Source organism: Heterodontus francisci, chromosome 32, assembly GCF_036365525.1.
Source record: "Heterodontus francisci isolate sHetFra1 chromosome 32, sHetFra1.hap1, whole genome shotgun sequence".
Classification (NCBI taxonomy): domain Eukaryota; kingdom Metazoa; phylum Chordata; class Chondrichthyes; order Heterodontiformes; family Heterodontidae; genus Heterodontus; species Heterodontus francisci.
Genome location: NC_090402.1, coordinates 50454293 through 50467832, shown reverse-complemented (window position 1 = coordinate 50467832; position 13540 = coordinate 50454293). Strand labels below are relative to the sequence as shown.

Below are 13540 nucleotides of genomic sequence, written 5' to 3'. Positions count from 1 at the left end.
CAAAAAGTGCTGGAGATACTCAGCAGGTCAGGCAGCATCTGTGGAGAGAGAAGCAGACTTAATGTTTCAGGTCTGTGACCTTTCATCAGAACATAGTTTTATTTCAGATTTCCAGCATCTGCAGTATTTTGCTTTTATTTTATTGTACAAATGTCACTTTGCCGAATAACGGGAACTGACAAAGAAATGGAAACAAGGTCCAAAAAACGACATGGAGAACGTGCAACCGTACACAGTCTGAACTAGAAGTAAATGCAGATGAGGCCACACGAGGGCCGGGAGTGAGAAATAAAGAAATTAGTGATGGGAAAAGGCGCCTGAATGAACACGGGGAGGTGTGGCTGCCAATGAGATGGGGGAGGGATTGAGAAAGTTAGATGTGAGGTGAGAATATAAAAGGGATGTGGAAATCACAGCGCAGGCAGTATAGTGAAAGAAACAGAATCTAACCAGAGAGACAAACAGCCAATAAGACCCATAAAAATACTGGCCAGACAGCAAATAACATTCAGAGAAAGGTACACTGACTCCAGCAGGAGAGACGCAGACACCAGCAGGAGAGACACAGACTGCAGCCAGAGAGACAGACGAGCTCCTGAAGCCACACACAGTCGAGCTGCTCCGGGCCATGTGTCTCCGCACTGCCGCTGGCCGCTCTGAGCCGCACCGACCTCAAGGCGACATCTTCACTTTCGACACGGAGTCGCTGCGGGTCATGTCCCGGTGCCAGCCCAGCCGGAGCAGCAAGCGGCCCCGCCGGGTCCTGTACCCGGCCATCGTGAGGCGGTACCTGCCTCCCCAGCGGAGAGACCACACTAAGACCTGGCTCCTGCTCCTCTGCACCGTGATCGCCCTGCAGGTCTACTCGGAACAGCCGGCGCCTCTGGCCGAACAGGAGGAGCTGAGCAGCCCCGGGCTCCCTCAGTGCTCGCTCGAAGCCGGGCTCGGGCTCGGGCTCGGGCTCGGCTTTAACAGCAGCCACATGGTCCAAGCCGAGCCGGAGCAAACCCCCAAGACAATGACCTGCGCCTATCTGGAGCTCTTCGTGGAGGTAACTTCCCTGAGACTGTAAAGCCCCAGAGGAACGTGCTGATCCTGGCCAGGTCCGAGACTGGACTAGGAATCCTGGCACCAGGTGGACTCGGGAAAAGTGAGTGAGCTGGACTGTGGTGCAAACTGCCAGGTTCGATACCAATTTCCTCCAACAGAAACTTGCCCTCTGAGGGCAGATGAAGATGTGGCGACCGGGATTGTGTCACATTGGGACTGTAAATCAAACTGCTGCTGAATGGACTGCGAGCCCGAGCCACGAGTTTGTCTTTATTTTGCTTTTATTTTGTTTTATTTATCTGATTTTAATAAAATTATTTATGTAAAATGTAAAGGGGACCTGAGGGTAACCAAATGGGTTAGATCCCTCTACACTGTTCTGAAAGAAAGGGTTGCTATAATAAATTAAAAGCAAAATACTGCGGATGCTGGAAATCTGAAATAAAAACAAGAAATGCTGGAATCACTCAGCAGGTCTGGCAGCATCTGTGGAAAGAGAAGCAGAGTTAACGTTTCGTTTCAGTGACCCTTCTTCGGAACGGGTTGCTATCCCGGGACAAACCCTGTCTGGGGATCCGAAAACCACTGCAGGAACTGACATCTGGAGTGGCCCCCAGTCAACACTTGAACTATTAATGATTTTAACAAGTTTTGTGTATTTGAATTTATTTATGGTATTTATTCTAATGTCTGAGACAAGTGTGTGAAATTTAATGAATAAAAAGTTCACGATAATTCTGTGTAATGTGCGTTTTAATGTTAGGATGTCTGGGGTGAGCTGGCTGGAGGGCACTGGACAGCAGGGGAGGGGGAGAATTAGCGGGTCCCAGGACAGGAGGAGCACGATTGGTGAACTGAGCCCCGGGGTGGAGTAGCACTGAAGCTTGGCCCCAGACCCCGGCAGTCACAACAGTTTACATAGGTGTACCGGAGGGACAACTGTAAATTCTGGGCGCTGCCCCATGAGCTGAAGGTGGGTCTGCAATTCAACTCAGAACATCCAACTCCCACCACAGGCCCATCCACTGCAGTTGCAGGATTTTTTTTAACAGATTGTGTTTAACGGCTCAGTGCGGATCGGTGAACTGGTGGCAGTCAGAAATATATCAAAGGGCCTGCAAACAGAGTCTGTGTAACTGACTGGGACAAACAATCAGAGTTTGTGTAACTGACCAGTACAAACAATCAGCGTCTGTGTAACTGACCAGTACAAATGGGTCTGTTTTTGTCCAGTGTGTGCAGGAGGGTTTTCTGACACAGTATGTGGACAGGCCAACCAGGGGCGATGCCACATTGGATTTGGTACTGGGTAATGAACCCGGTCAGGTGTTAAGATTTAGATGTAGGTGAGCACTTTGGCGATAGTGATCACAATTCGGTTAGGTTTACCTTAGCGATGGGCAGGGACAGGTATATACCGCAGGGCAAGAATTATAGCTGGGGGAAAGGAAATTATGACGCGATTAGGCAAGATTTAGGATGTGTAGGATGGGGAAGGAAACTGCAGGGGATGGGCACAAACGAAATGTGGAGCTTATTCAAGGAGCAGCTAATGCGTGTCCTTGATAAGTGTGTACCTGTCAGGCAGGGAGGAAGTTGTCGAGCGAGGGAGCCGTGGTTTACTCAAGAAGTTGAAGCGCTTGTCAAGAGGAAGAGGGCGGCTTATGTTAGGATGAGACGTGAAGGCTCAGTTAGGGCGCTTGAGAGTTACAAGCTAGCCAGGAAGGATCTAAAGGGAGGGCTAAGAAGAGCAAGGAGAGGACACGAGAAGTCATTGGCGGATAGGATCAAAGAAAACCCTAAGGCTTTCTATAGGTATATTAGGAATAAACGAATGATAAGAGTTAGAACAGGGCCAATCAAGGATAGTAGTGGGAAGTTGTGTGCGGAATCAGAGGAGATAGGGGAAGCGTTAAATGAATATTTTTCGTCAGTATTTACAGTAGAGAAAGAAAATGTTGCCGAGGAGATTACTGAGATACAGCCTACTAGGCTAGATGGGATTGAGATTCACAAGGAGGAGGTGTTAGCAATTTTGGAAAGAGTGAAAATAGATAAGTCCCCTGGGCCAGATGGGATTTATCCTAGGATTCTCTGGGAAGCCAGGGAGGAGATTGCAGAGCCGTTGTTGTTGATCTTTAAGTCGTCATTGTCGACAGGAGTAGTGCCGGAGGACTGGAGGATAGCAAATGTTGTCCCCTTGTTCAAGAAGGGGAGTAGAGACAGCCCTGGTAATTATAGACCTGTGAGCCTTACTTCGGTTGTGGGTAAAATGTTGGAAAAGGTTATAAGAGACAGGATTTATAATCATCTTGAAAAGAATAAGTTCATTTGCGATAGTCAGCACGGTTTTGTGAAAGGTAGGTCGTGCCTCACAAACCTTATTGAGTTTTTCGAGAAGGTGACCAAACAGGTGGATGAGGGTAAAGCCGTGGATGTGGTGTATATGGATTTCAGTAAGGCGTTTGATAAGGTTCCCCACGGTAGGCTATTGCAGAAAATACGCAAGTATGGGGTTGAAGGTGATTTAGAGCTTTGGATCAGAAATTGGCTAGCTGAAAGAAGACAGAGGGTGGTGGTTGATGGCAAATGTTCATCCTGGAGTTTAGTTACTAGTGGTGTACCGCAAGGTTCTGTTTTGGGGCCACTGCTGTTTGTCATTTTTATAAACGACCTGGATGAGGGTGTAGAAGGGTGGGTTAGTAAATTTGCGGATGACACGAAGGTCGGTGGAGTTGTGGATAGTGTCGAAGGGTGTTGTAGGGTACAGAGGGACATAGATAGGCTGCAGAGCTGGGCTGAGAGATGGCAAATGGAGTTTAATGCGGAGAAGTGTGAGGTGATTCACTTTGGAAGGAGTAACAGCAATGCAGAGTACTGGGCTAATGGGAAGATTCTTGGTAGTGTAGATGAGCAGAGAGATCTTGGTATCCAGGTACATAAATCCCTGAAAGTTGCTACCCAGGTTAATAGGGCTGTTAAGAAGGCATATGGTGTGTTAGCCTTTATTAGTAGGGGGATCGAGTTTCAGAGCCACGGGGTCATGATGCAGCTGTACAAAACTCTGGTGAGGCCGCACCTGGAGTATTGCGTGCAGTTCTGGTCACCGCATTATAGGAAGGATGTCGAAGCTTTGGAAAGGGTGCAGAGGAGATTTACTAGGATGTTGCCTGGTATGGAAGGAAGGTCTTACGAGGAAAGGCTGAGGGACTTGGGGTTGTTTTCGTTAGAGAGAAGGAGGAGGAGAGGTGACTTAATAGAGACATACAAGATAATCAGAGGGTTAGATAGGGTGGATAGTGAGAGTCTTTTTCCTCGGATGAGGATGGCAAACACGAGGGGACATAGCTTTAAGTTGAGGGGTGAAAGATATAGGACAGATGTCAGAGGTAGTTTCTTTACGCAGAGAGTAGTAGGGGCGTGGAACGCCCTGCCTGCAACAGTAGTAGACTCGCCAACTTTAAGGGCATTTAAGTGGTCATTGGATAGACATATGGATGTAAATGGAATAGTGTAGGTCAGATGATCGGCGCAACATCGAGGGCCGAAGGGCCTGTACTGCGCTGTAATATTCTAATTCTAATTCTAAAAAAAAAACAATCAGAGTCTGTGTAACTGACGGGGTCAAACATTCAGAGTCTGTGTAAGTGACCAGGCCAAACATTCAGAGTCTGTGTAACTGACCAGTACAAACAATCAGAGTCTGTGTAACTGACCAGGACAAACAATCAGAGTCTGTGCAACTGACCGGGATCTTCAATCAGAGTTTGTGTAACTGACCAGTAAAAACAATCAGAGTCTGTGTAACTAACTGGGACAAACAATCAGAGTCTGTGGAACTGACTGGGTCAAGCCATCAGAGTCTGTGTAACTGACCAGTCCAAACAATCAGAGTCTGTGGAACTGACTGGGTCAAACAATCAGAGTCTGTGTAACTGACCGGGACAAACAATCAGAGTTTGTGTAACTGACCAGGACAAACAATCAGAGTCTGTGTAACTAACTGGAACAAACAATCAGAGTCTGTGGAACTGACTGGGTCAAACAATCAGAGTCTGTGTAACTGACCAGTACAAACAATCAGAGTCTGTGGAACTGACTGGGTCAAACAATCAGAGTCTGTGGAACTGACTGGGTCAAACAATCAGAGTCTGTGTAACTGACCGGGACAAACAATCAGAGTCTGTGTAACTGACCAGTACAAACAATCAGAGTCTGTGTAACTGACGGGGACAAACAATCAGAGTTTGTGTAACTGACCAGTACAAATAATCAGAGTCTGTGTAACTGACTGGGACAAACTATCGGAGTTTGTGTAACTGACCAGTACAAACAATCAGAGTTTGTGTAACTGACCAGTACAAACAATCAGAGTTTGTGTAACTGACCAGGACAAACAATCAGCGTCTGAGTAACTGACAGGGTCAAACAATCAGAGTCTGTGGAACTGACCAGTACAAACAATCAGTTCTGCTGTAACTGACCAGGGAAAACAATCAGAGTCTGTGTAACTGACCAGTACAAACAATCAGAGTCTGTGTAACTGACCAGGATCCGCAATCAGAGTCTGTGTAACTGACTGGGACAATCAATCAGAGTCTGTGTGACTGACTGGGTCAAACAATCAGAGTCTGTGCAACTGACTGGGACAAACAATCAGAGTCTGTGTAACTGACTGGGTCAAACAATCAGAGTCTGTGGAACTGACCAGTACAAACAATCAGAGTCTGTGCAACTGACCAGCACAAACAATCAGAGTCTGTGTAACTGACCGGGACAAACAATCAGAGTTTGTGTAACTGACCAGTACAAATAATCAGAGTCTGTGTAACTGACTGGGACAAACTATCGGAGTTTGTGTAACTGACCAGTACAAACAATCAGAGTTTGTGTAACTGACCAGTACAAACAATCAGAGTTTGTGTAACTGACCAGGACAAACAATCAGCGTCTGTGTAACTGACAGGGTCAAACAATCAGAGTCTGTGGAACTGACCAGTACAAACAATCAGTTCTGCTGTAACTGACCAGGGAAAACAATCAGAGTCTGTGTAACTGACCAGTACAAACAATCAGAGTCTGTGTAACTGACCAGAATCCGCAATCAGAGTCTGTGTAACTGACTGGGACAATCAATCAGAGTCTGTGTAACTGACTGGGTCAAACAATCAGAGTCTGTGTAACTGACTGGGTCAAACAATCAGAGTCTGTGTAACTGACTGGGACAAACAATCAGAGTCTGTGTAACTGACCAGTACAAAAAATCAGAGTCTGTGCAACTGACTGGGACAAACAATCAGAGTCTGTGTAACTGACTGGGTCAAACAATCAGAGTCTGTGGAACTGACCAGTACAAACAATCAGAGTCTGTGCAGCTGACTGGGACAAACAATCAGCGTCTGTGTAACTGACAGGGTCAAACAATCAGAGTCTGTGGAACTGACCAGTACAAACAATCAGTTCTGCTGTAACTGACCAGGGAAAACAATCAGAGTCTGTGTAACTGAACAGGATCCGCAATCAGAGTCTGTGTATCTGACTGGGACAATCAATCAGAGTCTGTGTAACTGACTGGGACAAACAATCAGAGTCTGTGCAACTGACTGGGACAATCAATCAGAGTCTGTGCAACTGACTGGGACAAACAATCAGAGTCTGTGGAACTGACTGGGACAAACAATCAGCGTCTGTGTAACTGACAGGGTCAAACAATCAGAGTCTGTGGAACTGACCAGTACAAACAATCAGTTCTGCTGTAACTGACCAGGGAAAACAATCAGAGTCTGTGTAACTGACCAGTACAAACAATCAGAGTCTGTGTAACTGAACAGGATCCGCAATCAGAGTCTGTGTAACTGACTGGGACAATCAATCAGAGTCTGTGGAACTGACCAGTACAAACAATCAGAGTCTGTGCAACTGACTGGGACAAACAATCAGAGTCTGTGTTACTGACCAGGACAAACAATCAGAGTCTGTGTTACTGACCAGGACAAACAATCAGAGTCTGTGTTACTGACCAGTACAAACAATCAGAGTCTGTGCAACTGACTGGGACAAACAATCAGAGTCTGTGGAACTGACTGGGTCAAACAATCAGAGTCTGTGGAACTGACTGGGTCAAACAATCAGAGTCTGTGGAACTGACCAGGACAAACAATCAGAGTCTGTGCAACTAACTGGGACAAACAATCAGAGTCTGTGTAACTAACTGGGACAAACAATCAGAGTCTGTGGAACTGACTGGGTCAAAAAATCAGAGTCTTTGTAACTGACCAGTACAAACAATCAGAGTCTGTGGAACTGACTGGGTCAAGCCATCAGAGTCTGTGTAACTGACCAGTCCAAACAATCAGAGTCTGTGGAACTGACTGGGTCAAACAATCAGAGTCTGTGTAACTGACCGGGACAAACAATCAGAGTTTGTGTAACTGACCAGGACAAACAATCAGAGTCTGTGTAACTAACTGGGACAAACAATCAGAGTCTGTGGAACTGACTGGGTCAAACAATCAGAGTCTGTGTAACTGACCAGTACAAACAATCAGAGTCTGTGGAACTGACTGGGTCAAACAATCAGAGTCTGTGGAACTGACTGGGTCAAACAATCAGAGTCTGTGTAACTGACCGGGACAAACAATCAGAGTCTGTGTAACTGACCAGTACAAACAATCAGAGTCTGTGTAACTGACCGGGACAAACAATCAGAGTTTGTGTAACTGACCAGGACAAATAATCAGAGTCTGTGTAACTGACTGGGAAAAACTATCGGAGTTTGTGTAACTGACCAGTACAAACAATCAGAGTTTGTGTAACTGACCAGTACAAACAATCAGAGTTTGTGTAACTGACCAGGACAAACAATCAGCGTCTGAGTAACTGACAGGGTCAAACAATCAGAGTCTGTGGAACTGACCAGTACAAACAATCAGTTCTGCTGTAACTGACCAGGGAAAACAATCAGAGTCTGTGTAACTGACCAGTACAAACAATCAGAGTCTGTGTAACTGACCAGGATCCGCAATCAGAGTCTGTGTAACTGACTGGGACAATCAATCAGAGTCTGTGTAACTGACTGGGTCAAACAATCAGAGTCTGTGTAACTGACCAGTACAAACAATCAGAGTCTGTGCAACTGACTGGGACAAACAATCAGAGTCTGTGTAACTGACTGGGTCAAACAATCAGAGTCTGTGGAACTGACCAGTACAAACAATCAGAGTCTGTGCAACTGACCAGCACAAACAATCAGAGTCTGTGTAACTGACCGGGACAAACAATCAGAGTTTGTGTAACTGACCAGTACAAATAATCAGAGTCTGTGTAACTGACTGGGACAAACTATCGGAGTTTGTGTAACTGACCAGTACAAACAATCAGAGTTTGTGTAACTGACCAGTACAAACAATCAGAGTTTGTGTAACTGACCAGGACAAACAATCAGCGTCTGTGTAACTGACAGGGTCAAACAATCAGAGTCTGTGGAACTGACCAGTACAAACAATCAGTTCTGCTGTAACTGACCAGGGAAAACAATCAGAGTCTGTGTAACTGACCAGTACAAACAATCAGAGTCTGTGTAACTGACCAGGATCCGCAATCAGAGTCTGTGTAACTGACTGGGACAATCAATCAGAGTCTGTGTAACTGACTGGGTCAAACAATCAGAGTCTGTGTAACTGACTGGGTCAAACAATCAGAGTCTGTGTAACTGACTGGGACAAACAATCAGAGTCTGTGTAACTGACTGGGACAAACAATCAGAGTCTGTGTAACTGACTGGGTCAAACAATCAGAGTCTGTGGAACTGACCAGTACAAACAATCAGAGTCTGTGCAACTGACCAGCACAAACAATCAGAGTCTGTGTAACTGACTGGGTCAAACAATCAGAGTCTGTGGAACTGACCAGTACAAACAATCAGAGTCTGTGCAGCTGACTGGGACAAACAATCAGCGTCTGTGTAACTGACAGGGTCAAACAATCAGAGTCTGTGGAACTGACCAGTACAAACAATCAGTTCTGCTGTAACTGACCAGGGAAAACAATCAGAGTCTGTGTAACTGAACAGGATCCGCAATCAGAGTCTGTGTATCTGACTGGGACAATCAATCAGAGTCTGTGTAACTGACTGGGACAAACAATCAGAGTCTGTGCAACTGACTGGGACAATCAATCAGAGTCTGTGCAACTGACTGGGACAAACAATCAGAGTCTGTGGAACTGACTGGGACAAACAATCAGCGTCTGTGTAACTGACAGGGTCAAACAATCAGAGTCTGTGGAACTGACCAGTACAAACAATCAGTTCTGCTGTAACTGACCAGGGAAAACAATCAGAGTCTGTGTAACTGACCAGTACAAACAATCAGAGTCTGTGTAACTGAACAGGATCCGCAATCAGAGTCTGTGTAACTGACTGGGACAATCAATCAGAGTCTGTGGAACTGACCAGTACAAACAATCAGAGTCTGTGCAACTGACTGGGACAAACAATCAGAGTCTGTGTTACTGACCAGGACAAACAATCAGAGTCTGTGCAACTGACTGGGACAAACAATCAGAGTCTGTGGAACTGACTGGGTCAAACAATCAGAGTCTGTGGAACTGACTGGGTCAAACAATCAGAGTCTGTGGAACTGACCAGGACAAACAATCAGAGTCTGTGCAACTAACTGGGACAAACAATCAGAGTCTGTGTAACTAACTGGGACAAACAATCAGAGTCTGTGGAACTGACTGGGTCAAAAAATCAGAGTCTTTGTAACTGACCAGTACAAACAATCAGAGTCTGTGGAACTGACTGGGTCAAGCCATCAGAGTCTGTGTAACTGACCAGTCCAAACAATCAGAGTCTGTGGAACTGACTGGGTCAAACAATCAGAGTCTGTGTAACTGACCGGGACAAACAATCAGAGTTTGTGTAACTGACCAGGACAAACAATCAGAGTCTGTGTAACTAACTGGGACAAACAATCAGAGTCTGTGGAACTGACTGGGTCAAACAATCAGAGTCTGTGTAACTGACCAGTACAAACAATCAGAGTCTGTGGAACTGACTGGGTCAAACAATCAGAGTCTGTGGAACTGACTGGGTCAAACAATCAGAGTCTGTGTAACTGACCGGGACAAACAATCAGAGTCTGTGTAACTGACCAGTACAAACAATCAGAGTCTGTGTAACTGACCGGGACAAACAATCAGAGTTTGTGTAACTGACCAGGACAAATAATCAGAGTCTGTGTAACTGACTGGGAAAAACTATCGGAGTTTGTGTAACTGACCAGTACAAACAATCAGAGTTTGTGTAACTGACCAGTACAAACAATCAGAGTTTGTGTAACTGACCAGGACAAACAATCAGCGTCTGAGTAACTGACAGGGTCAAACAATCAGAGTCTGTGGAACTGACCAGTACAAACAATCAGTTCTGCTGTAACTGACCAGGGAAAACAATCAGAGTCTGTGTAACTGACCAGTACAAACAATCAGAGTCTGTGTAACTGACCAGGATCCGCAATCAGAGTCTGTGTAACTGACTGGGACAATCAATCAGAGTCTGTGTAACTGACTGGGTCAAACAATCAGAGTCTGTGTAACTGACCAGTACAAACAATCAGAGTCTGTGCAACTGACTGGGACAAACAATCAGAGTCTGTGTAACTGACTGGGTCAAACAATCAGAGTCTGTGGAACTGACCAGTACAAACAATCAGAGTCTGTGCAACTGACCAGCACAAACAATCAGAGTCTGTGTAACTGACCGGGACAAACAATCAGAGTTTGTGTAACTGACCAGTACAAATAATCAGAGTCTGTGTAACTGACTGGGACAAACTATCGGAGTTTGTGTAACTGACCAGTACAAACAATCAGAGTTTGTGTAACTGACCAGTACAAACAATCAGAGTTTGTGTAACTGACCAGGACAAACAATCAGCGTCTGTGTAACTGACAGGGTCAAACAATCAGAGTCTGTGGAACTGACCAGTACAAACAATCAGTTCTGCTGTAACTGACCAGGGAAAACAATCAGAGTCTGTGTAACTGACCAGTACAAACAATCAGAGTCTGTGTAACTGACCAGGATCCGCAATCAGAGTCTGTGTAACTGACTGGGACAATCAATCAGAGTCTGTGTAACTGACTGGGTCAAACAATCAGAGTCTGTGTAACTGACTGGGTCAAACAATCAGAGTCTGTGTAACTGACTGGGACAAACAATCAGAGTCTGTGTAACTGACTGGGACAAACAATCAGAGTCTGTGTAACTGACTGGGTCAAACAATCAGAGTCTGTGGAACTGACCAGTACAAACAATCAGAGTCTGTGCAACTGACCAGCACAAACAATCAGAGTCTGTGTAACTGACTGGGTCAAACAATCAGAGTCTGTGGAACTGACCAGTACAAACAATCAGAGTCTGTGCAGCTGACTGGGACAAACAATCAGCGTCTGTGTAACTGACAGGGTCAAACAATCAGAGTCTGTGGAACTGACCAGTACAAACAATCAGTTCTGCTGTAACTGACCAGGGAAAACAATCAGAGTCTGTGGAACTGACCAGTACAAACAATCAGAGTCTGTGTAACTGAACAGGATCCGCAATCAGAGTCTGTGTATCTGACTGGGACAATCAATCAGAGTCTGTGTAACTGACTGGGACAAACAATCAGAGTCTGTGCAACTGACTGGGACAATCAATCAGAGTCTGTGCAACTGACTGGGACAAACAATCAGAGTCTGTGGAACTGACTGGGACAAACAATCAGCGTCTGTGTAACTGACAGGGTCAAACAATCAGAGTCTGTGGAACTGACCAGTACAAACAATCAGTTCTGCTGTAACTGACCAGGGAAAACAATCAGAGTCTGTGTAACTGACCAGTACAAACAATCAGAGTCTGTGTAACTGAACAGGATCCGCAATCAGAGTCTGTGTAACTGACTGGGACAATCAATCAGAGTCTGTGGAACTGACCAGTACAAACAATCAGAGTCTGTGCAACTGACTGGGACAAACAATCAGAGTCTGTGTTACTGACCAGGACAAACAATCAGAGTCTGTGCAACTGACTGGGACAAACAATCAGAGTCTGTGGAACTGACTGGGTCAAACAATCAGAGTCTGTGGAACTGACTGGGTCAAACAATCAGAGTCTGTGGAACTGACCAGGACAAACAATCAGAGTCTGTGCAACTAACTGGGACAAACAATCAGAGTCTGTGGAACTGACTGGGTCAAAAAATCAGTCTGTGTAACTGACCAGTACAAACAATCAGAGTCTGTGGAACTGATTGGGTCAAGCCATCAGAGTCTGTGTAACTGACCAGTCCAAACAATCAGAGTCTGTGGAACTGACTGGGTCAAACAATCAGAGTCTGTGTAACTGACCGGGACAAACAATCAGAGTTTGTGTAACTGACCAGGACAAACAATCAGAGTCTGTGTAACTAACTGGGACAAACAATCAGAGTCTGTGGAACTGACTGGGTCAAACAATCAGAGTCTGTGTAACTGACCAGTACAAACAATCAGAGTCTGTGGAACTGACTGGGTCAAACAATCAGAGTCTGTGGAACTGACTGGGTCAAACAATCAGAGTCTGTGTAACTGACCGGGACAAACAATCAGAGTCTGTGTAACTGACCAGTACAAACAATCAGAGTCTGTGTAACTGACCGGGACAAACAATCAGAGTTTGTGTAACTGACCAGGACAAATAATCAGAGTCTGTGTAACTGACTGGGAAAAACAATCAGCGTCTGAGTAACTGACAGGGTCAAACAATCAGAGTCTGTGGAACTGACCAGTACAAACAATCAGTTCTGCTGTAACTGACCAGGGAAAACAATCAGAGTCTGTGTAACTGACCAGTACAAACAATCAGAGTCTGTGTAACTGACCAGGATCCGCAATCAGAGTCTGTGTAACTGACTGGGACAATCAATCAGAGTCTGTGTAACTGACTGGGACAATCAATCAGAGTCTGTGTAACTGACTGGGACAATCAATCAGAGTCTGTGTAACTGACTGGGTCAAACAATCAGAGTCTGTGTAACTGACCAGTACAAACAATCAGAGTCTGTGCAACTGACTGGGACAAACAATCAGAGTCTGTGTAACTGACTGGGTCAAACAATCAGAGTCTGTGGAACTGACCAGTACAAACAATCAGAGTCTGTGCAACTGACCAGCACAAACAATCAGAGTCTGTGTAACTGACCGGGACAAACAATCAGAGTTTGTGTAACTGACCAGTACAAATAATCAGAGTCTGTGTAACTGACTGGGACAAACTATCGGAGTTTGTGTAACTGACCAGTACAAACAATCAGAGTTTGTGTAACTGACCAGTACAAACAATCAGAGTTTGTGTAACTGACCAGGACAAACAATCAGCGTCTGTGTAACTGACAGGGTCAAACAATCAGAGTCTGTGGAACTGACCAGTACAAACAATCAGTTCTGCTGTAACTGACCAGGGAAA

The 13540-nt window shown here is 45.4% G+C and overlaps 1 protein-coding gene across 1 annotated transcript; it reads left to right on the top strand.

The window, feature by feature from the left end:
- Positions 1-403: 403 nt before the first annotated feature.
- Positions 404-1753, top strand: LOC137347510 (radiation-inducible immediate-early gene IEX-1-like). The gene has a single exon (XM_068011956.1). It carries the CDS (start codon positions 629-631, stop codon positions 1070-1072), a length of 444 nt encoding a protein of 147 aa, XP_067868057.1. The 5' UTR covers positions 404-628; the 3' UTR covers positions 1073-1753.
- Positions 1754-13540: the final 11787 nt, after the last annotated feature.